General features: G+C 32.2%; 1 protein-coding gene across 1 annotated transcript in view; it reads right to left on the reverse strand.

Annotated features, from left to right (window-relative positions):
* Nucleotides 1–2,698: 2,698 nt before the first annotated feature.
* LOC129224836 (fasciculation and elongation protein zeta-2-like) overlaps nucleotides 2,699–25,522 on the reverse strand; it is a 28,259-nt gene continuing 5,435 nt past the window's right edge. The window contains exons 2-8 of the mRNA XM_054859383.1: nucleotides 25,361–25,469; nucleotides 24,285–24,416; nucleotides 23,260–23,362; nucleotides 20,344–20,585; nucleotides 15,573–15,648; nucleotides 13,364–13,429; nucleotides 2,699–2,715 (exon numbers count right to left, since the gene is read on the reverse strand). Coding sequence (XP_054715358.1) covers nucleotides 2,699–2,715; nucleotides 13,364–13,429; nucleotides 15,573–15,648; nucleotides 20,344–20,585; nucleotides 23,260–23,362; nucleotides 24,285–24,416; nucleotides 25,361–25,469 — 745 coding nt within the window. The remainder of the gene's footprint in view (nucleotides 2,716–13,363; nucleotides 13,430–15,572; nucleotides 15,649–20,343; nucleotides 20,586–23,259; nucleotides 23,363–24,284; nucleotides 24,417–25,360; nucleotides 25,470–25,522) is intronic.

A 25,522-nucleotide genomic window follows, 5' to 3' on the forward strand; every position in this document is an offset into this window, starting at 1 on the left:
GAAAAGTTTTTCAAATCGTGCTGTATAACGAGCACCTTCCAGGCCGACGCATCAGCTTAAACTTAGGTTGCGTTCGACGAAACTCACCGGTCGACCGGTAAGTAACTGGTTACTAACCGAAGCGTTCTATGATCAACCGGTTACCATTCTGAGCAGTTGATTGGAGCACGTGATCATTAGCTGTCACGTGATTAACTAGCCGGTCGCTCTCGGTTGAGCTCGTCGAACTCTTAGGTTCTTTATCGAATTTTTCATTGGGCGCTGTTCAAAATTTTCGGTGTCCTGCGCTCAATCTCCTAGACCGATAAAATTGCTGTATCCAATTATGTGAGGGGAATGGAACTTGTGGTTTGAAAGTGTCGATCAAAAACGCTGTTTTTGGTGATGTTGAGAGGAGGAGGGACTTGGGGGGTTTTCTGGATTTCTTAAAAATGCATTTTCACAACCTTTGATAATAGAGGGGAATTGGCTCGGTGGCAATCCCTCAACCATTTTTTTTTTCATATTTTTTAACTTATTGCAGATTATCTTCGAATATTATCTTAGGGAGAAAGGCATTCAGGGCCTTTCCCACTGTTGTAAGGGAGAGGAGTTTTCGGGGAGCTCTCTCTATCCTCTGGAACATTTTTGGAAATTGAGACCCAAAACACGAAATTTTCTTCAGCGATCTTTAATGATGGAGATAGTATCATAGGCGCCCATATAGGGAAGGGGGGAAGGGTAAGTGGGGGCTCAAGCCCCCCTTTAGAAATTAGAACTTCTCTATTTTAATACTTTTTCTTTGCAAAAATGTAAAAACATTTCTTCTCCAGCCATAAATGAATAAGTGTTTGAAAATGTCAAATTTTAATAACTCTAATCTGTACTGAAATCAGTTTCCATGGGGAAAACAACCTGCTAAACCATGGGGTTAATAACAAATTTACATATGAGCGCCCATGGATTGGGGGGGGGGGACATTGGGCCCAATGTTCCAGGCGGCCAATCTTTTTAGACCGTCCTCTAACCTTTACACTTTGTTACACCAGCGGCCTATGATAGGGAGTGCGCTCTCCTAGAGTCGAAATTGTTGATATTCTAAATACGTAACCATCAAAATAACTGATACTCGGGAACTCTTCTGTTAACTTCTTTCAAAATTAAAGTTTCAAAACTGCACCTCAACTCTAAGCGACCTTTGATTACGCAAAATGAAGGGCCAAAGTTTGGGGATCTAATTGCCCTTTCCTCTCTTGGCTACATCCCTATCTTCTGTTTTTGTTTTGAATTATTGATAAAGTTCACCCCCAGTTTTTCTTTTCTAAAACCATTAAAGTGTTTTGGTTTTTCACAGTGAAATTTTCAAATGCCAGTCTATTATGATTATTTGTTTGAAAAACAAGTATTTGCGGCCCCGCTAAAAAACTTCTTAACATTTTGTAACCCGATATTATACTTTTCAATGATACTTTTAAATCTACCTTTCTCCACTTGATTTCATTTTAAATATTTCCCCTATTGAATATCTAGTTAAGCTTTTGAATTGCTTCCGTTTTTTACATTCAAACATTTAAAACTATAGTGTCATTATTCAATAAATCATGCTCACTGTAATTAATTTTTTCTTCTTCTATTTAAAACCTATTTTAATAACTCATGTACTTTTTCCACTAAGCAATAGTTTTCATAATAAACTTTCATTAACAAAATCAGAAATGAAAATGTCAGCAGCCCATATAAAGGTCTCATGGTTACTTATCAATTCGTTTTTTTAATTAAACTGAAGTTTATTTGTCTAACAGAAATGCTTTTGCTTCATTTAATTTTTCAGGGGTTATAAAAAAAAACTTTCATACATCTTAATTTGAAAAACGGAAGAAGTTTTTTTTAAATATTTGTTTGGGCAAAACATTTCGCAGGATAGGTGGTGTCTCCTCTTGCCTAAGGCTCTGAATTTATCTAACTATTAATAAGCATTCAATGATTAATTACCTCAATGGATACAGAATTAAAAATAATGAGCAGACCCTGCTAATAAAGTTAATTAATTTTCAGCTTCATTTAAACATACTTTTATGCTTTAAAAAGTAGACTTGTAAAATTTGAGCTAATATATTTTTTTCTCTTTAGTAGAAGAAGTCATTTCGAATTATTACATGTGTGTGTGGGGGGGGGGAGAGAGGAGTGTATACTCAATGCAAATTACAAGGGGTGATCAAATGTAAAGGTAGGAAACAACATAAAAATGAAAGTTAAATATTTACATATTCCGCCATGGGAGAATGTAGCAAACCATCTCGGGATGCCATTGGAGGTTCTAACTGGGACGGGAGCATGCGCAGGTGAGATCAGAAGCTCTTACAAGGAGTGCCGTCCAGTTGACCGTCTTTTGACGTACGAGGTGTGCTACTGGTGAATTCCTTGAGCACAGGAGAAAACACTGAGTTACTCTAGAGCCTACGCAGGTTCACCAGAAACAAAGGATCAGGACAGCTCACGAGGAGTTGTTCTGCTCCTCAATGACGCATGCTCACACGTCTCCAGGGAAACCCAGACGGCACTGACTTAGTTCAAGTGGGAACTTTGTAACCATCCGCCTTATACCCCAGAAATGTCTCCCTGCGATTTCCATGTGTTTGGTCCACTGAAGAAACACCTGAAAGGGAAGCACTTCAACTCGGATGACATACTCAAGGGCACTGTGAAGGTCTGGGTCTCGTCACAGCCGCAGGAATTCTGGGAACAAGAATCCTGCTGCTTGTTCATCAGTAGAATCGTTGTGCTCAGGCCTATGGTGTATGTTTTGAATAAAGTCTACATTTGTACCCACCATGTCGTTTCATACCTTTTCATTTGATCACCCCTTGTATATTAAAAACAGCAAAATCCATGGCCACTTACATGTATCAACTCCCCAAGGGCAGGGGGGGAGGAATCCTTGCCCTGCTACCCTGATCCAGATTAGTCTAAAAATTAAAACAAAAACATACAATCTGTATTTTCATACAAACTTACATAGAAACCCTAAGGAAAAAAAATTCAAAATAACCTTGAAAAATAGTAATTAGAAGTAATCACAAATGAATGTATTTTATTGAAGAAAGAAACTGAGTGCAAGCAAATTTTATTATTGCTAATGGATAATTTGATTAATTTTACATAAAGTCCTTAATAGTAAAGGTTAGGAAAAAATGGTGATATATGAAATAGGAGAAAAAACATTTTCATTCACTTCAAATAACAAGATCATTTTGTGGAATCTGCAGAAAAAATAACTGCATCATGAAATACTTAAATTTTCAAGACAATTTTACAGTAAAATTGGTGGTATAAGTGTAATGCATTATTGATTAAATAAATAAAAATAAATAATAATGCAACAAAAATAAAAAATCCATTCCTCAGAAAAATGCAAGATAATGAAATATTGGCAAATTATTAAAAAAAAAAAAGCAGCTGCCTTCAATGTGGGACTCTTGGCACATTATGCTAATTTGCACACGAGTGCCAATAGACATTATACTAATAATTAATATAGAATTTTTAAAATTTTAACATTAAAGTGACGTTCATATTTCTTATACGATGATTGTCAAATAATAAACTGAATCTAAACATAAAAAAACATAAAAAAAAATTAACTAAGAAAACAAAAGGTATTATTGATCAGGAAGTTCATGACTATGAGAACAAGTCATAAATGTAAATGTTGCATTTTTAAAGTTCTTATTACCAAACGGCACAACCTTGAGGGTCACGGATATTAAAAAAATTCTGGGTATAGGTCAATTTGCATTCGATATGAACCCAAGTAAAGTGGTTTGACTGCATAGGCCCTAGTTCGGCCGCAATGGAGGTCCAAAATTGCCAATTTAGCTCCAGAATAGCAATGGTTTTTCCTTTGAAATTTTTCTTTTTCACCATTTCATGCTATTGCATAGCAGTATCATCCAACTGAATACATTCACAAGATAGAATTAATTACTCCGCCCCTACATTGTACTAACAAGAAACACGAAAGATGTTTAGAGCAAATATTGTTCTAAAGCTCTGAAGCTTCAAATTCCAAGGAAAACGCTATTGTAGTTCTGGAAACAAACAAGCAAATTTAGATCCTCCTTGTAGCTGAACTAAAGCCTATACACTTAAAATATTTCACTTGGGCTCATATCTAGTGCAAATTGACTTAAATCTAGAAGTTTATCCAGATTTCATGACATTCAAGTTTTTGCCGTTTGAACCAGACTGAATTCCAGGATTCCAGAATTGCAATAACGATTTTATTGGAATTTGACACTTTAACACAGTATTTGCAATCCCAACACATTTGGCATCTCTTGACAGTAGAATATAAGGGAGGGGGATTTATTCTATGTTGTGAATGCATTCAAGAATGCAATTGCAAGAAAAAAGTAAAAAAAGTTTAATTTCAAATGAAAAAGCATTGCTTTTCTGGACTCAACTAGCAACTTTGGACCCCCGTTGTACCGAACTAGGGCCTATGCAGTCAAACTGCTTTACCTGGGTTCATATCTAGTGAGGACTGACCTAAATCCAGAATTTTGTCCAGAACTATGATTCTCAAGGTCGTGCTGTTTGGTAGTTAGTTGATTCATTTGCAAAATATCACTGAGCCGCAAAGGAAAATGTTTACTAAGTTAGATCCTGGAATAATTATTTTCAATTGAATTACACTTTAGCTGAAGCAAGTTCATTCTTTTACTTTCAAAGATAAATCTATTACAGGATGATACTATAAGTTCCTGTGGATGGAGAATCAATACAGTACTCCATATGCAAATAACCGCATCCAGTTACACATCAAATAGTTTAAAGAAATAAAAATAAAACCTTTTTAATATTTTCATTTGAAGATGAGTATGAAAATTGGCTGCTTTCTTTTTACTTGGATAAACACGCAGGTTATCACTAAGCGCAATATAAAAACCAAACTCAGTGGCATGACAGCCCATGGGAGCCAAGGCCTACTGTGCCCATCACAGTCTTCTAGATCAAGGTCTCTGGGGTGCTTAACAGATGTTCCGGTTAGACGTATAGCTGAACACAGAACCCACAGCTGGTTTAGTTCCCAAGCACGCTTGGTACTCATTATATTGACCCACTAAAGGGATGAACGGCTGAGTCGACCATGCCTGACCTGGGAATAGAACTTGGGGACAGCGGCATGGGAGGGCGAAGCGCTACCACTGAGCCACTGGACTTCGCAAAATATACTAAGACAGTTAAGATCTTTCCAAGTTGTTGTTTCAATGTATAAATTGATAAGTAATATCAATCATTACAAATATCCCATAATAATGCAAAATTCTCTTAATAAAATATACAGCTAAATAAACAAAGCTGATGAAATAATGAAATAATTTGAATTAATGTGTAAAAGCTTGCTGAAGAAAAAAAAATATCAAAGTTGAATGAGTTTAAAAAGGGCTTTTCTCTCAGTGCATAATGTACTATTCTATTTCTGGCATAAATTGAGCCTCAAAGTTAAACTTAGAAACATACTTATTATGTTTAAGAACTGTAGTTGTAGGTGTCTGTGACAGGCTTAAGCACTTGGCTCTAACCATGATAGTAACAGATCTGTTTTGGTTTACTTCAAAAAAGGTTTTTACAACAAATTTATAGAATATTTAAAACAATACATAAGCACTATAAATACTAATAAATCTCTACATAATGATTTATGAACAAAATTCAAAAATTCCTTGAAAAGACTGCAAAAACAGCAAATAAATAAAAGCTACAAATAAATATGAACAGAGTATTGCACAAAAAATATCACATTTCAAAGCACAACTTATCACTTACTAAAAAGCAAGGAAAAGAAGAAAAAAAAATGTCACATGCTCAATAGGAAGCATAAACATGTAATTGAGATTCATGACTAATAAACTTATTTAATTCGACAAACATATGCAACATGACAAGTTTAAAACAATTGACACATAGCAAACATCATATAAACTCTTCATAAAAGCTTCAAACTACCAATTAGTTTAACTCACATTTAATTATAAAAATGATAATGTAACAGCATAATACTTCGGTTTGTTCACACTTCAAGGACATTTTTACAAGGTGAGATAAGAGTATCTAATTGAATTTTTCATGTAAGTAACGAGTATATCCTGATTTTTTTGGTAATTAATGCATCTTTTCTGACCAAAGGTGCAGCTAAGGAACTTTTTAGTAGCTAATACCTTCCCTCCCCCCATTTAAGTTGTATAAATAAAGTATTGCCAAAATGTCTTTCATTATTTCTACACTAACATTTTTATCATATCATGCAGAGTATTACAATATATGCATTTTTACAAATGCATTTCAATCACCGATTATATTAAACTTACCTATCATACTTTTGGAATATATGAAAAACATATGTTTTTATTTATAAGCCTTTTATTTCAGTTAATTTTTGGTCTTTGTTCAGGTAATACTTTCAGTTATCAAAGTTTTAATTTAAATTAACATGATGTGCTGCAATCTTTTAAAAAGAACAAGCTAAATGCAAAGTTTCCTTTAGAGCACACATATGAGCATATCCATGCAAAAGGAGTCAATAGTAATGAAGACGACAAAATGTTCCAAAACTTGAAAACCTCAAAATTTTGTATAGCATTCAACCAAAAAAAAAAAAAAAATTTTTTTTGAATAAACATTTAAAAATCATTTTTTGTAAAAATGTTGAATACATTTTTTTTTTTTTTGAAAATTCATATGTTATAACTTAGTTGTTTTTACATTTAGTACATAAAACAACAACTTTAATAAAATTAATACTTAAAGTTGGCACATGCTTTGCATGTAATACTTATTATAAAGTAAAAATAATATTTATTTGAATTATATTTACAAGTAATACCATTTGTAAAATATTTTTCTACTAAATATCAATATAATATTCTATGCAGCTTAAATGGCAATTAACATGATACAGTCAGAAATCAACTTGAAATACATTGTTGAGAGTAATTTCAAACCTTTTAACAAATAATTCAACAGGTCTAGCATCAGATATACAGTTGATTTTCTATTTAACAAAAATTTTTAGAAAAAAAAAAAAAAGAAAAAATAAATGAAAAACCTTGTTGAACTGAATTTTTGGCTACAGCTTTGGTTTCACATTTCAAAATGAAAATTTTAATGAAATATGTTTAATACCACAATATGTTCAAGGGACCACAAAAAAATCATCTTGAAGTAGAATGTGTCCTTAAATAGAATGCTTCTAAAACTACAGTGCAGCATTCGGGACCATGATAAGTCATCTTTACATAGAGAAAGTTGTTAAATAGAGAGTCATTAAACAGAGAATCAACTGTAGTAGAGTTGGTGGGAGTAGCCAACAACTCATTCACGCATCATTTAAGAAGAAACTAATATTAAATAACACTACTTATATTTGACAATTACATCAAGTAAATGAGATTTAACTAAAAGTAAGGTAAACACACCAATATTTACCACTGCTTCAGTAGTGACCACTTCAAGGTTTAAAACACACTAGTAATAGCTACAGTGAAGTATATTTTAAAACTGTGGGTTTAGAATATTAAATACCTCTTTTGAAACTCAATGAGAAATATTACAGCCCACTTCCTTAACCGTCCCATTTTCTAAAAATGCCAGAATTTCAATTTGTTCAATTTTTTATCCATTTTTTCCCAAACCTCAAATTTGATCCAGTTGTGGCCACTCCAAAATCTGAACATTTTAGTAGTGGCCATCTGACCATTCTCCCGTCCGAAGAATTGACATTAGATACTTTAAATTCAAAAAACTGATGAATAAAAGTGATTCAATATGATAGTTACAATTAAGTACCAATGTATTAATCACATTATTATTGTTCATTTCTTTCTTCAAAGCATATAAATAACCTTGAAGTGGCCACTATAGAAGCACCAGACACTAACCTTACCCACTGGGTGTGTTAACCTTAGTAATCTTATATTCAAAGCTGTAAGAAAATATGTTAAGCAAAAACAGGTATCTGATATGCCTCTAATGTATCACAAACATAAACTGTGGAAAACCATTATTTTAAATCACAAATATAGCTTTAAAAAAAAAAAAGTTACATCAAAATGATTTTTCTTTTTCTTTCATTCTTTTTTGAAGGTTGCAATAATACTTGAAGTAAAACTACTTCTTTCCAAAATACCTCGTTATAGTATTTTTGGCAAAACTATTTTAAATTTGGAGTGGACATAACTGTGAACACTAAAATACAACTTGATGAAAACTTACTGGTCAATTAGCCAACTTGGTCACAAAGTCATAGCCAAAAAGGAGGTTTTGGAACTCAACCCCTCAAAGTTAAAAGATTAAAACTTTTTTCACTCATATAAAATTTTAATTTAATTTAAAACAAATGTCATTCGAGGACTGTTATGAGGATATAGTCTAAAGATTTTGAGCATTAAGGATATAAAGCAATTTAGAAAAAAAAAAAAAGAATTGGGAAAGAAATGAAAAACTTTCTTGAACTGAATTTTTGGCTACAGCTTTGGCTTCACATTTCAAAATCAAAATACTTTTTATGAAATATGTTTAATATCAGTCAAAGGGTAAATATTCCATCTTGAAATGATAGTAGGCAATGTTGTTTGAACAGAAATCTCAATTTCCATATGCAAATATATACAATCCTGATTTAAAACACGAATATAATTTTTCTTATTTCTTATTTTGATTTAGAAAATTTTCTATAACTTTAATCAGATACAAAAAGCTAGCCTGGATGCTTGCTTACACTTATTCTATTCTTAACGACAACTTTATAACACCATACATGCAAGTAGCAGACACCATAACATGAATCAGTGCTTTTCCAGCTGTAGATACATTTGAGAGATAACATTTATTTTATGTGAATAATTATGAAAGGAACAACTCCATCAAGGAGAACATTTTTATGCATATTTCTTGAAAATTATTTACATGCAGTGAAACCTCAATAAAATGATGTATACATATATAACTGCATTAAATCTAAATAAAACTTAGTTCTGTGAGCAATATTTTTGGTGCAGACGAGTTAAATCATTCTAAAAATGAAGTAAAAATGCTTAAATTTAAGGATTAAGAGGCCTTATAATCCATTTCACTTTTAATCATCATTGCTAACTAACAGTAACGTTATAACCCAAGGTAAAACGGATTGAAGTCTTTTACACTAAGAACATACGAGTGTATATAACTCTCTTTCAGGACATACTAAGTGGGAAAAAACAATACAAATAAATGTAAAGCTAGGGAGAAAACAATAAAAATTAAACTAATCAGTAATGATCTTCAAAGAAAAAAAAACAAGACCAAGGTTCGAACGACAACTAATTTTTAAACTAAAAACAAAAATTATTAGTTTGATAGAGAGTAGTTCAAGAAATAATAGTACTATAATAATCACAGCTTTCTTGTTGCTTAATATTTTTATATACTTTGTAAAGCGCATTTTGAGGCTATGCAATGCTTGTACTCTACAAAATAAAAATAATATGCAAGCTTATGTTTATTTACGAATGAACTGATGACTAAATGCATTCTTTATTAATGTTGGCAAGAATAAATTCTTTCATTTAATATGCACTTTCACTTATTAACAATAAAGAAATTGTTTAAAAAAAATTTCAACACAACATAAAATCTTTCGTAACAGTACTATATGCAAATGCTCATGAACACTCATCCTAAAGAGGTTTCAGCTTCAAAATTGAATCAGTATTGATTAGAGCACACAACAAATAAATTTTTTATGCACTGATAAATGGTCTACAAAACCTAAAACTAAGAAAAATTGCACATTTCAAGTCCTGAGTTGACAATTGCATTTATAAATTTTACATAATAACAACTGTAAAGGAAACATAATATCAACTAACTTTAAACACAACAGTAAAAAACATTTTTTTTTTTGAAATAAACAAATAAATAGAATACGAAGTAAAGAAAGAAAATTAGAAGCTTAAAGTATGCAACAGAAAGCATTCATATTTCTTCTTTTTTCCTGAAGAAGACTCAGTTTCTTTATGTTGGACAAAATACTACAGGAAAGAAAATTAGCATATTAATGTACAAATAATTACAAACTCTTGAACTAAGCTATAAGCCACGGGAAAACACTTCCCGGCATTTCACACCTGTCTATATTAATATGAACTAATAGGTACTTATCATATTGTCTTGAGCAGATATTGGTTATCCATTTTAGACAATACAGTTGAGTCTTAAAAAATCAGTACTTGATAACCTGAGCAAAATCCAGAAAACCCGCCCACATTTTGGCAGAGGATCCTGTTGTACATGCATTCCCGATAACCAAGGATTTTCAAACTTGGTCCGTTTTTGGTCCATATTAGACTAAGTGCATGGGATTTGACTGTATCATGCTTGCTACCTATTTTGAACTTCCCTATTCTGCTTTAGGATAATTCTAATTTGAGGTTTGTCTTAAAGTTATAATAAATGGCAATTTTAAGTCTAATTTCTGCCATATTAATCCGTAATTCAAATCACTGATATGAAGAAAGCAAATGAAGTAGCAAATAGCAATAGTAGGGTTATGGTTTACTATGGCAAGAAAAATTTACACTACTAACATGCACTAATCTACAAGCAGGTTTATGATACTTCTGAACATTTATGAGCTCCATCATACTCTTATTAAAATTTTTACGAAGTACAGTCGAGCTTGGTTATTAGAAGATCGGTTAAAAGAATAATAATACATTTTCAATGTACCAAATAATAATACATTTTACCGCTTAATATAATACATTTTCAATGTACCAAACCAACGTAATGTGCTATTTTGACCCCGGTAAACGGAATAGCCCACTTATTAGAAAAAATTTTCATGCCAAAATGGCTATTCCATTAAATGGGTTCGACTGTACATATTTTTTTCACAAGAAGTACTGATACTCTGATTGTAGAAAAGACTTTATATAATACTCAGAGCATATTGCAATTCTGGTTTATGCTCCTTTATTAGTTTATTTTTAACTAGTGGTACTCGCACGGCTTTGCCCCTAGTTGAAAACTAAAAGGGCACTCGGTTTGCCTGCATATTTACAAATAATGGATGACAAATTTCTCGCCAATTGGCTATGCTCATTTGCTCTCCTATTCCACGTCATGATAATTTCGTTATTTACTTGTCCATCTTATGATAATTTTGTTCCTGAAAGCGTTCTTAAAATTGAAACAGAAAAAGAACAAAATCTAATTTTCAAAAAATTGCTTTGAGGTGCACACCCCCATGCTACAAACTAACTTTGTGCCAAATTTCATGAAAATTGGCTGAACGGTACGAACTTTATGCGCGTCACAGACATTCACACAAAGAGACTTTGAGCTTTATTATTAGTAAAAAAGTATCACAAACATATTCGATAAAAGGGGATGCAGCTGACACACTAAAATTCATGAACTACCTGCTCACGAAAAATAACTTTTGTCTTCAGCAATTATAGCACAAGAGATATATCAATTTGTTTCTTAAAACAGATAAAAATATAAATTTTTTGATACATAAGAATACATATTTACTAGAAATCTATATAACATTTATAATCATCATTAATTTTTGTAAAAAAAAAATATTCTTACTATTTTCTTTGCATTATATTATCGATAAAAATGTAAGGGGCCATTCATTAATTACGCATGAATGATTTTGGCAATTTTTGAACCCCCCTCCTTCTATGTAAAGGTTTGTAAGATTTTTCAAAACTCTCTCCCCCCCCTTCCCTATTTGTATATAAGATTCCATTTTGTTTTTCAAAATAATAAAATAACGCCAAACCACTTGACTGGGCCATTTCTAATGCAAAATATTACGTAAGAATGGGTTTTATACCCCCCCCCCCCAAAGTAACAGTATGTAAAGATTTTCCCAACTCCCCTCCCGCTTGAGGCCCTTACGTAATTAATAAATGGCCCCTAATAATAATGGCACAGAAGCTGTAATGAGAAAAAAACTAGTATGTTGTGGCCATCACGAAACTTTCTTCTATATTTTTCTTTTTTTCTGATCCCTCCTCAGGCTTGACGAGGAAGCAATATTCCCAACAAAAACAAAATTACACGTGCAAAAACTTGACGACCATCCCAATGTCTGAATTATTGCAAAAGCAAAGCAAAGAGAGAAAATTGAAAGTTATTTTAAAAGCCTTGCTTGAACTAATTACAAATATTTTATTTGTTAACAAACATAAGATGGCAACAGTTAAAAATTTTAAATCATTGAGATAATATTTCCGATTATTTCCATACAATTAAATTCACGAGAAATACGCAGACGACAATCTATCACAATTTATCTTTCTTATTGTTGCTTTAATAAAGCTATTTTTACTCACAAAAAAAATAAATAAAAATCAACACCTCTTGGAGCGATTGGCGTCAAAATTGAACCAAAACCTGTTTACATATGGATTCACATATATTCCAAATTTCAACCTGAACGTAGCATTACTTCTTGAGATAGGGCACTCACGATGGAAAGAAAGAACGGGCGATTGCGCTACCCCCTTTTTAGCTGTTGACACCAAAATAAAATCAGTTCTTATACCTACTAAGGGCTACTTGCCGATACAGTTTTCTTTCATGCCGTTCATTATTTCTTAAGATACAGCAGTCACAATTGACGACAAAAAGCGTTCTATAGCTCAATCCCCGTTTGAGTTATTGACACCAAAATTGAATCAGCACCTGTTCCTGTTAATAGCAACATATGGACCAAATTTTGTTTGGTTCTGCCAGTTACTTCCTGAGGAATAGCAAGCACACGTAACTCAAAAAACCTCCTATTGCTCCACCCCCCTTGGAGGAATTCGCGCCAAAAACCAATGGACACAAGTTCACATAGGGGCACATATGTGTACCAAATTTCGTTTGATTTCATGCGGTAGTTTTTGCTGTAGAGCAGCCACAAAAAACTTGTCACACACAGACGTGACACACGGACACACACACACACACACACATACACACACAGACAGACATTTTCCAAAAATAGTCGAAATGGACTCAGCACACCTCAAAACGTTCGAATCCGTCAAAATTCGAAATTCGAAAATTTGCACGAATCCAATACTTTCTTCTATATATTATAGAAGAAAGTAAAAAGGCTCAACCTGTCTAGTTTACAGAATGTCAAAAATGAAATTCCATGATCTTTTCAGGACTTTTTTGTGTCTTTAAAAAAATGATAGTTCAACACAATAATCTGCGTTAAATCCTTGATTAAGATCCACACCTCTATTAATAAACCAGTGTTATTGGAAAAATAGTGCAGGTGGTATTTCGAATGAAACAGCAGTATTTACTGATATTAGAATATTGAATGACTTACCTTTCAATATGTAATCAGTCAACAATGTTGGAACCGTAGGACTGTCATCGTTAATTGCTTGCAAAACTGAAATAAAACATTAAAAAATTAAATGAGAAAAACTTAAAACCAAAAACTGAAGTATGGAAAAAAGCATCTCTAATAGAAAAAATATTTTTGAAGCACAGAAAACCAAATAAATTTTTTTAAAAAAGTAGAAAAAAAAAAGCTAAAATAAAATCTTCAAGTAGTTATAGATTTTATATAAATTGTACCAAACATATTATACCATTAAGAAGAAAGAGAGCAAGAAAAAAAAATCTGAAGTGAAATGAAACCACATGAGGCAGTGAGAAGCAAAGGGATGTAATTCGAGATAACCAATACAAAAAGGTAGATGATACTCTCCTCCATGTTGGAGCAAAAGATAGTACTAGTAGTTCAGGTAGGTGCTGTTACACAGCATGATTTAGAAGTACTTTTTAAGGAAAGCCTACCTAGGACTGGAACTTTAAACCCATTTTGCTCAAAACTTGAAAACATCCACTTACATCTCTTTGCTTTTCACTACCTCACATAGATTTCGAAGCCTAATTTTTTAAACCATCAAACTACACCAGTGGTTCCCAACCCATGGGCTACGGACCACAAGTGGGCCACAAACAGCGTGTTACTGAGCCGTGGACACTAGTCGAGAATCTGAAGTATCAAGATAAATCTTGGGGCCTTAATTTGTTTTTTTTTTTGCAAAAATTCACTTGTTAGATGTACCACCACTCTCACTCAAGAGCTCTCCCTAGCTTATAACCAGTAAGGAACTTTAAGATTTAGATTTTTCATATTTCTTAAGAAATTTCCCCTATAATTGAAGATGAAATCTAATAAATCAGAAACTCCTTTAAAGAAAATTGCCAAAGAAACTAGTATTAGCTTTAAGCTAAAAATGCTTCTCCTGTCCTTCATTGAACTTGCATGACTAGCCACTGAATTAAGGCACTAGAGAGACTTTTTGACAACCTACCTTTTTGAATGAGACTTTTCATTGCAGTTTAAAAAAAGGAATGTAGAAATGCATTGAATGTTGAGAGTTATTTGAGACTAGAAGTTTAAATTTAGATATCAATTCCCTCGTAGAGGAAATACAGCATCAAAAATCCCATGCAGCTTTAACTTTGATGATTTTTACACTTAAGAACAGTTTTACATGTATATATATATATATATATATATATATATATATATATATATATCTGAGCAGATACTTCCCCCCCCAGAAAGTAAATTTTGGCTGTGCAAGAAATATATAGTAGTTCATGGCGTCAATGGTGTTTTCTACAAAATTAGGGGGTGCACAATAAAAAGGTAAAAAGGTTGGAAACCGCTGAACTACACTGTCAAAATCAAGCTAAATATAGCTTGATTTTGATATTTAAGTTGGACATTTGAAATGAAATTAAGTTTAGTACTTTATAACTTAAAGTAACAAAGAGGATGCTAATGGAGCACAAAACATAAATTACTGTATAAGCTTTTTGGGGATTACAAGGAGGTCTTTTCACAAGGGGGGGGGGGGATAGGGGGACCTTAAGTATGAAAGAACATTCAACCAAAGCTTATAAGTGACACTTTTTTCTAAAAAATACTTTAAGTTTTTGGCCGATACGCTTTCATCCACATGCTCACAACGTTAACAAAGCCAAAGGAAGTTTTTTGATCAAAGTAATTCCAACATATGTATAAACTTCTGTATTAGTATTGACAATAATGCTAAAAGCAAGGTCTCTGGGGCATGTTTTTATCCCACTTCACTGCCTGCCAGCCTGCCACTGGCTCACAGCAGTGTCTTGCTTGTCTTGTAAAAGTAGTTCCTTGTACAAGGGTTGTTGTTGTCTACCAAGTAATGTGTATGCAATTTCGATTTTTGATCTTTTTCATGCAACTTTCGCTGATTGTTGTTTTGTTTTTGGGAAAACAGCGAATTCTTCTTTCTAATGTTTTATTTTTTTATTACTCCATCATTTATAGTGAATTTGAAATTTCATGCACTCGGCAATCCAGAAAATTATCAGATCTGGATAGCAATTTTCCAAACAAATATCATTAAAAAATGCACTGCACTATCATTAAAAAAAAAGAGAAAAACATGTGGAAAATCCCATAACATGGTAACTTAAAATGACAATGAATGTTCTTTAGAATTAGAAGAATTGAAGCTTGAAGAAAGACTTACTTTTGATCAAGATTTGTAATGTAGGGTTGTCAGGCGAGCCTTGCTCAGGATCATAAGGAATAACTGTGCTAAGGTACTAAAGAGATATATTATAATTAAAGCTGTACATCCTAACAGCAAAGCAATACAGTATGTCAAGACAAAATATTTTTAAAAAGCTTAATTTTATTAAAACTTTTACTCATATTGCACATAAATTTACACACAAAATATTTCTAAAATTAATTAAAAAGTTGAATAAAAAATTGAATATAGCAAAATCTGAGCTAATTCCCGAGTTCCTTGAGGTCATTTAAAAATCTAGAAAATTGCCAAAGTTTTATGTATATACTAAGGGGCTCCATCATCGGTGGATGCTCTATATGGGGGGGGGGGGGTCTGAATTTTATGTAGGCTTTTCTCATAATGTTGCTGAAATCAACATGAAAAAACTCTTGCTGATTTTAAATCTTTGTACTATTTTAAATTCCATATATTTTTATGGACAGAAAATTTCCTTGAAGATTCAAATTAATTTGAACAGGAATCTTTATATATTAATAGGCAAGCCGTTTTCTTTTGGTACCGATTTCTCCTCTGTTTGTGAACCATTTCCTTCATTCTTTTTTTGTTCCGTAGCTATTGCCGAGTTTTAGTGTCATCAATAAAAAATTTTGAAATCGAACGCTAATTAACAGAGATATTAATAAAAACACACATTTTCGTCCTAAATGGAACGTGAACGGATGGTCCAATTTTTTCGAATTTGATATGATTGGAAAGGTCTTTAAAAAACACTTCTAACGAAAAAAATTGTCAGGGCGCCCAAGGTCCAATAACCTAAATCCAATAGAAAAAAAGTTATAAGCGTTTTTTAGTTAGCGAAACTCAAAAAATTTAATTTTATCTCTTTTCCATTGTTAAAATTCATTGTTGGAAGCGTGAAACATTAAGTTTTAATTCATCTTTTAAACCGCTTTTTCTACACGAAAAATGCTTTAAAACACGTTTTCACCCCGTTTTACCATGCGGAAATCGAAACCTGCTATGTTGACTAGAAACAGCACTAGAAACATCTAAAAGTCAGTGAAAATTCATTTTTATTTGCTTTTTCCCACACCATAGTTAGAGTGAAGAAATTGCTGGATAATATTGTGGTGTTGCCAATTCTGGCTTGAGCATAAAGAAATGAAATACTTGCATTTGTTTTTATTATTGAGGTTTTTTGGGTAACTATGAGCATTTAAAATATTTTCATTTTGACTATGTTTTTGCGATTTTAATATTTAAATAAATTATTTTACGGAGTGTGGGACGACTTTCAGTTCCAGCTCCCAATAATACCTGCATCTGCTATCACCACTAACAGATCTCAAGGTAAAACTTTCGATAAAATTGGCGTATTATTAGGACGTCCAGTGCTTTTGCATGGACAATTACATGTTGCTGTGAGTAGAGTTTGTTCATTTGACTGTTGGAAATTTTATATTTAATGGCAATATCATGCCTACTTTTACAAAAAATATTGTTTGTACAGAAGTTTTACCTATTAAGGGAGTTTAGAGGCATCATTTCATTCAGAACGACTTTCATAATTGTGAAATTGGCGAACTTTATCCATTTTGGTACCAATGCCAAGACAAGAAATATTTTTCTTTTGCATTCGTAAAAATACGAGTACAGAAATGTCGATTTGCAAGGAACTGACTATGAATGAAGTTCCTCCTTAAGGTGGGGTTCATTAAATTATAACCGTTCGTGACAAGGCAGAGGAAATAAATGACAAGAGGAACATACAATGGGGAGAATGGGACATCAAGCTTTTATTTTTTTTGTTGATAAGAACGTTTATGAAAAACAGTGTGATATGTAGCAAAGGGAAGAGGGGTTATGGTGAAGTGTGAAACTTTGTGACAAAAGGAACAGAGATCAAAAATTTTGAAAAGTGTATTTGTCAGTTTTCCCCTAAACTGTAAACAAATCACAAACATGGTTTTTTTTAAAATTACACTATCATTGCGACGTCCAATGCTTTTGAATGGACAACTTTTAATGTAGCAAGTAGGATTCGTTCATTTGACTGTTTGGAATTTAATAATTAACAGCAGAGGTCAAGGCAACTTGCTCAATAATATTAAACTTATTAAAAGAAGTATTGTTCATGCAGAAGTTTTACGTAAAATCTGAGTTTTGCAAGATCGTTTCATTCGGGAAGATTTCGATAATTGTTAAATTGGTGGGCGCTCTTCATTTATTGGCATCAAATTTTTGGCACCAATTGCAGCTCGAGAAATGTTTTTACTTTGCATACGAAAACACAGAGTAGAGAAATGTATACTTGCATACAGTTGCCACAAAATAGAGGTTGTCCACGAATGAAGTCCCGCTTTAAGGTGGTATTCACGAAATAGTAACAGTTTGTGACAAGGGAGAGGAAAGACATGACAAGAGGAGCATACAATGGGGAAAATGTGAACAGAAGCCTTTTTTTTAATAGGAATGATTATGAAAAACAGCGTGACATGTGACAAAGGGAAGAGGGGGTATAGTGAAGTGCAAAACATTGTGACAAAGGGGGGGGGAGAGGATCGAAAACGTTGAAAAGTGTGACATCAGTTATTCACTGCCCTTAACCATTAACAAATCACAAAGTCGACCTTTTTTAAAAATTGTACTATTATTACGATGCCCAGTGTTTCTGAATGGACAGTTATATGTGCCACGAGTAGAGTTCGTTCATTTGATACTTGGAAATTTATATTTCTAATGACAAAGAAGCAACTTACTCAATAATAGTAGACGTTTTATAAGCAACATTGTTCATACAGAAGTTTTATGTATACATTGAGTTTTGATGCTTCATTTCATACGGGAAGATTTCTAAAATTGGATAATTGGCGATTTTTATCCATTGGCGTCAATTTTTTAATAGTAATTATTGAATGACTCTAGAAGAACGGCATATGTTACAAATTAAAAATTTTATTTTGAATTTGTAACATATGCTCTTCTTCCATTGTAAGATATGCCTTTCTTCTAGAGACCCATTCAATTGTTTTTAGCACAAATTCAGACCTTCTGGTAGCACAATCACTTTCAAATAACTTTTCTTCATAGCGTTTGAAAGGTTGGCAGTTGCTTATTAGTTAATGCAGCACTGTGGGTTATTTATTATGTACTGCTAGCTTTTAGAGTTTGTGCCACATTCCTGAGTCTTAATCTACTATTGAGAAGCTTGCTTAACCTTCTCAGAGCTGAAGAAAAGGGAAAATTCTACAAGCTGATTTATTTTTCTCTGGGAAACCATTGGTAAAATCAAGATCAAGTTTCCCCATTTCTTCACACATTGTAATTTTTTCGGTAGCAAATAAAAATTCCAAATGAGTCAACAATGCTACAAAAAGTCATTTTGAGCTCATGAGGTTCATAAAAATCAAAGCGGGTGGAAACTGTTGAAGCATTTTATATATGGATACACGTATGCAAAGGTTTTATAAAATAAATAATGCATGTCCTGAAAAGTATTCCTAATATTTAAATAAATTAATTTATTTTAAAATCCAAACAGTGAGTTAATTTTGCAGGAGATGCACTCAGGTTTCTGTATGCCACTGCCAATGATATTAAATCGATCTCTGTATTTTTTAAAACTTTCGTTTTGTCCTTTAAAGTTATACAGTAAACCCCGATCTTGAGTCCCCCAAGTCTACGTTTCCCCTGCATTTCACCTTTTTTTTTCTCATATTTTCCGTACATTAATAATATTAATTTAATCCGGAAGGAAAATTTTTTGTTTATGAATTTCCTGCATTTTACATGTTTTATGGGAGGAGAATAAAAGAAAAAAAATGCTCTAAAATAAGCAAAATGTTTCCTTTTCTGCTTTTTTCAAGCTAATCCACGCTGCGAAATGCTCGGATTTGCAATTAAGTGTGTTAAATTGATCCAAAATGGTATGTAAAATAATATTCTTTTCATAAAATATAGATATTATACCCTTTTAAAGAGTAATTTTCATTACCTTTACTTTTTCTATTTAATTTTTGCTTTTCATGCATTTCACGTATTTTACGCTTTCCCATATTTTACATTTTTTGGCACAGTCCCTTGAGAAATGAAAAATTGAGATTTCCCTGTAGCATCTTTATAAGTTAGTGCATTCCTTACTGCATAAATAATTTATTTCTTGATACTAATTTCGCGTATTATGGTATAACATTTTACATTCATTAGTGTTGTTTTTTTCTGATTCTTAGAATAAAAGAAAGCTGGAAAAGAAAGATTGAAATGTAATACAAGATTATATATTTTTAAAACAGAACAAACCCCCATTTGCAATCCTTGGTTGAAAAACCTTTACTTTACCGAAAACAATTTCAAGTTCATTTTTTGGCTTTTTGTTTTGTCTTTAAAATTCAAAGGTTCTACAAACCACGCTGGCTATCGTCAATGCCAAGCAGCAACACGCCTCCCATTCAAGTTAATAGGGACTCTGTCACACTCCCGATAAACACGCTGGAATGGATGTGGAGGAAGCGAAAATGCCACCACGAATATATTCGTAGCTTGCCATTTTTAGTACAAAAAAGTTTTCGAACATATTCATAGCCTGCCTCTTTTAATATAAAAATAATTCCGAATATATTCGGGCTCGACACCAGGAGGGTTAAATGGGTGCATTTATCTACAGTCAGTTAATTATTGTCCCCCCCCCTTTTTTGAAACTATGAAAGACTGGATAATCTGCACCACATATAATCAAGAGTTTACCAAACAATATAAAATTTCCTACCTTTAATTCTAGTCCATTAATGCTTCCATTTCTAACAAATTTCTTCTTATCAACATTGTGTTGTCTTCTTTTATTTTGAATACTTAGTATCAAAGAGATGAATGTATTTTTTAGTTCTTTTTCATATTCCAACTCATCTCGTAGTGCTAACTCTCGAATTAAAGTCTCTGAGTGATCTTGAATCAGACTTTCCAAGTCGTTCAGCAAATCATGAAGTTGAACTAAGCTGAGTACTTTTACCTCTGAAAATTATTGAATGAGTAATTAATAACTTGTTCCTAAATAATTCTTCATGCATTTCTATAAAACATATTCAAAATGTAAAGAATAATTTTAACCATCAGCTATTTAATTTTACAGTACGAATATATATATATATATAAACTAATACTTCTTAAAGCAGATTTTATTTCACTTTTTGTCTTGACCGTTGCGTTAACAGTTGCTGTTTTCTTTGCATGTAAAACATCCACATAACAACTGAGATGTAAAATTTTAGCAGTCTTTGGGGGGGGGGGGGATTTTATTCGATAAATAAAACAAAGTAAACATAATTTTGAAATCAGAAATTTTCAATAAAGCAATATTTCAAGAAAAAAATATCAGTTTCAAAAGTCACACACAGTGATGGAAAATAAAAACCATTAGTTAGATACATCTTCAAATGAGGAGCATTTAATATGCAATGCACAAGATTTAAAACGATTCATAAATAGAAGTTTTTTATACTTTTAAACTAAACAACATATTTATTTACAAATAAAAACTTTAGAAACTTGGGCTTTGCTTAGTTGTTTAGATACTTTTATTGTACTTGTGCTGATTTACTTGACAGACAAGATTTGTTTGGTGAAGACAGTTTTAATCAAAGAGTAGAAAGAAGGAGAGAAATGTCCTATGGATTTGCTAGTGTAAAAGTGGCAACATTTGTTCACTTTTTCCAGAAGGCGCTGCTGTCGAACGGCTTCCAAAAATTGCAACAGAACAATGTAAATGTTGCTAAGTTTCTCATTTTTTTAGAGGCAGCAATTAAATCAAAAAAAGATCAAAAACTACTGGAAATTGGTTGTAATAAGGGGCTAATATAGTGGGCGAAGTAAGGCTCTGAGCTACAGGAAGTTAGCGCAGTGTTTGATGGGAAAATTAATTTTATTTTTCATTATCAACTTGCCAAATTCATCTGCTATTAATATTACTCTGTGCGATTTTTATTTATAACAAATTGGAATTTTCTATATCCGTAAATAATTGACGAATTGAGAATGTAGCAGAATTAATTATGTAAATACTTTTTTTAAATTAGTTGTAAATTTCGTGACATATTTCGAGAACTATTTAAAGCAAAATAATTTTTCGCTTTCACTACTTTAAACAGATAAAAATAAATAATAATGTTTTATTTACATAACTTCAAGCTGTTATTGACTAGAATAATTTTATTCATGTATTTACTCACTGCTTAGACATAATTGTTACCATTTTTATTATTATTGCATTTTTTCCGACAACCAAATCGGAAAAAAATCAAGAAACCTTATTAATTTTTTGGTGTGTTGTAATAAAATCTTGACATTAAAAATACTGATTGCTAAAAATTTTTTCACACATAATGAAATTTTAGATGATATAAGATTCAATAATTTTTTGGTGACTAGGGGGCTCCGCCCCCTGCTTGATGACACTCACCAACCCCCGAAGATAGCTTTGCAAAGATTTAAATCATCAAGAGATTAAAATCGCATTATGAGTTCCCTTTGGAACAAAAAGCATCCCTTCCCCAGGTTTCAAAATAACTTGCACCAACTTGCAGAGCCGTAAGAGTTAAGTGGCTCCTGAGTATTGCAAAACTGCAGATTTGTACATTTGAAAATTCGCTTTCTTGTGATTTCTAGTAATATATTTTGCTCTGTAGCTCGGAGCTTAAATTGAGTTGAGCCTAAGAATTTCTATTAAAATTGAAACCTTTAAAATTTGTGAAAAAGAAACAAGTGAATCTAAAAAACATAACTATGGCAACGCCAAATAAAACATCAATAATTTTAATGTAGATGACATTATTTGAACTTGATTTTTAACGGCTTGTAACTTTTTTCCTTTGGAGATAGAAGCTTAGTTTTTCGACCATAGGTCGAGTTAGATCTGGAGTAAAAAAGCCGCTCTTTCCAGTGGTGTCAAAAAGAAAACTGTGGGACAATTCCTTCGCTTTTTTACTGATAGATTTAACGAAGAGAGTAGTGTTTAAATTTCAGTTAAGCCTAGCCTAAAAAAACTTGAGCTAAAAATGCAAATAACTCCGCCATAGTTAGGTTAGAGCATTCAAACAAACTGCGTAGAACTTTTCCTTTCAGAATTTCTTTGACCTTACTTTTTTTTAATATAATGAGATACACTCTCAATTTCATCCTTACTTTTTAGGTTTAAGACCTAAACAGTTTTATGCTTATACTTGAATACATTTTTTAAAACTTTCCTGAATATATCAAAGAAATTTTCTTAAAAACTTAAAAATAATTTCTATAATAAGTTTGTGTTATTTTAGAATTTAGTTTTTTTTATTAAGGCATGACGTTGCATGTGTCTGAGGTACTTCTGTATGCACATTACATAAAGTTTGTTTATAATGAATACCTTAATAAAAACATTATGGCCCAGGAACAAGAAACTTGGTATACAGATGAAGTTTTTGCTAAAATTGAGTTCCTTGAGCCCAGAATTCAGGGCTAATTATTTATCAGTTCCACTATAGTTGGAAAAATCACTTAAGTGTACTGAACAAGATTGGAGAGCAATTTGATAAAAATAACTATAAAATCAATTATCAATGCATAGAATTAAATTTCTCTCTACAAACATTCTCAAACAAAAACAGCAAAAATAATTTGTAAGAAAATAACTACTCAAAATAAAAAATCATACCATCTTTATACATTCCAATATACATTGCTACTTTGCCTTTCAAATCATCTGGTGATTTATCAGGAGTTTCACAAATATTAAGAGAAGAAGGTGATCGCTGTTGCTACATAAAAAGAAAATGTAAAGGCTATGAATAAAAAAAAAAGTTTCTTAACCAAGTAAAATAATAAAAACAACATCAATATGAAGCCCAAAACTTGCTAATAATTGCATGCACATTTTTTCGGGTGTTGAAAAGAACTTTTTAATGCAGAAGACTTTTTAGATTTAACCACTGATTGAAAGTAAACACGCTGCTGTAGTAGTTAAATTTTTTAATAGAGTTTGTTAATAGTTTTAATGGTTTTGTGCACTACTTTAAAAAAAAGTACAGTATCGAGTAATTTGATACAAAACGGACTACATTTCAAAAGCGGTTTGTAGTCGCTACATTAAAAAAAGTAGTTGTAATAAAGTAGTTGTAGTTTGCTACAAAAACAATGTAGTTTTTCCAACCACTGGATTTAACTATTCACAGGATGACTATGAAGTATAAACATGAACACATAGAAATATATATATTTTACTTTACAGGGATTGCTCCAAGCATTTGCCACTGCAGCAAAAGCAATAATATCTTTAATTTGGCAAAAAAAATTCTGCTGTGGCGAATGCATTGTTGAACAGAAAATTTCCACAGAAAAAACTCCCTGATCCTTAAAAGATTGTCAAAATTTCCAAAGGGCAAAAAAAATTCCGATAAATAAGTGTTTGATTTATTTTAAGTGTATGCAGTATAAGGAAGTGCTTGCATTTAATATTCTATAAATTTATACTTTGTTCTCTGATTAAAATGTTTCTTCTATAAAAAAAAAATAAAAAAAAAAATCAGTTAAAAGTTAGTCTTCGGCTAAGGCTTTTGAAATTTGGCTAATACTTTTAAAATTTGGCTAATTTACTGGATAACAATTCGAAATCCTTAGCGCAGTCCCTGCTTTAAGTACTAAAACTAACAGTTAAGATAGAGGTAAATAAATAGCACACACTTGTATCATTTCTTCAATTTCTTCCAATACTTGTTCTGCAGTAAAAAGTGGTTCTTGATGAAGGTTTTTAATCAATAAAGAGCGCATATCCATATTGTCTTTAGGTGAGTCATCTTTCCTTAAATCACAGTCCTAAAACACCCAAATATGTTACAAAGCATATCTAACATACAATTATTATACACCACCTTGTCATAACAATATAAAAACAATTCTTTTCAAGAGCAATATTTTTTTTTTAAATATAAATTAGTCAAAAGTCAAAAACACAACTTATCAGGAAGATTTTTCGGAAGAACACCCTGTAGAATTAGCTAGTTAATTTTTTGCATTAACGATAACTTTTTGTTACTTGATCAAAGTTATCAGTATTAATATTAGAACCTTCCATCTTAGTGATCAAAGCAACAGTCTTCAATAAATTTTGAAAGCTAGAATCATGCCATTGGTTGATATTTTGATGCTTTTACTGGCAACAAAATGATTTAACTATCCCATTAAATATTCTTCAATTTATTTCTAAACAGTACAAATAAAAATTCTTCAAACTATTATTTAAAAAAGCACAGCATATTAGTAAGCAAAATCTTTTTTCTTTCGAATAGGATTAGATCCATTTGAGTTAGACGCAGGGATGCACCCCCCTAAGGGTAAGGACGCACTCCCCTCAATATTGTTAAGCACCCCCCCCCCCCCCCAGGAGCAAGTGCCCCCTTCCTTGAATTGAAAAAAAAAATGCTCCTCAAAACATCCCTCCCCCCTAAAAATGTCAAAGGCGCAGTCAAATCCCACCTAGGTGGGCACCCCTTGTCAGATGTCAGTGTGAAAGAATGGATTCTTCTTTGATAGAATCAGTAATTAACAGTAAGGGAGCCTAAAAAACATTTTAAAGGATTTAGTTATGAAAAATTGTATGAGGAAGCACTTTTTAATTTTACTCTCTGTTCCCCCCCCCCCCCCAAAAAACTATCTCTGTGTCAATCTAAGTATTCAAATATTTTATATGTAAGCAAAGATGAAATACCAATAACTTTAAACTACAAAGTATATTGACAAAAAATTTATTTTGTACATACCGAATTTTTGTTCAGATTGATGATATTGTGTTGAAGTCCTTTAGCACATGACTTAGTCCAGTCAATGGGCAGAATAGTTCCAAAATTACCTGTTAATGTCCACCATATTCTGGGGGGGAAAAAAATAATTATAGGTTTGAGATGCTTTTCTTTACAATTGGC

This window comes from Uloborus diversus, chromosome 6, assembly GCF_026930045.1.
Source record: "Uloborus diversus isolate 005 chromosome 6, Udiv.v.3.1, whole genome shotgun sequence".
Taxonomy (NCBI): Eukaryota; Metazoa; Arthropoda; class Arachnida; order Araneae; family Uloboridae; genus Uloborus; species Uloborus diversus.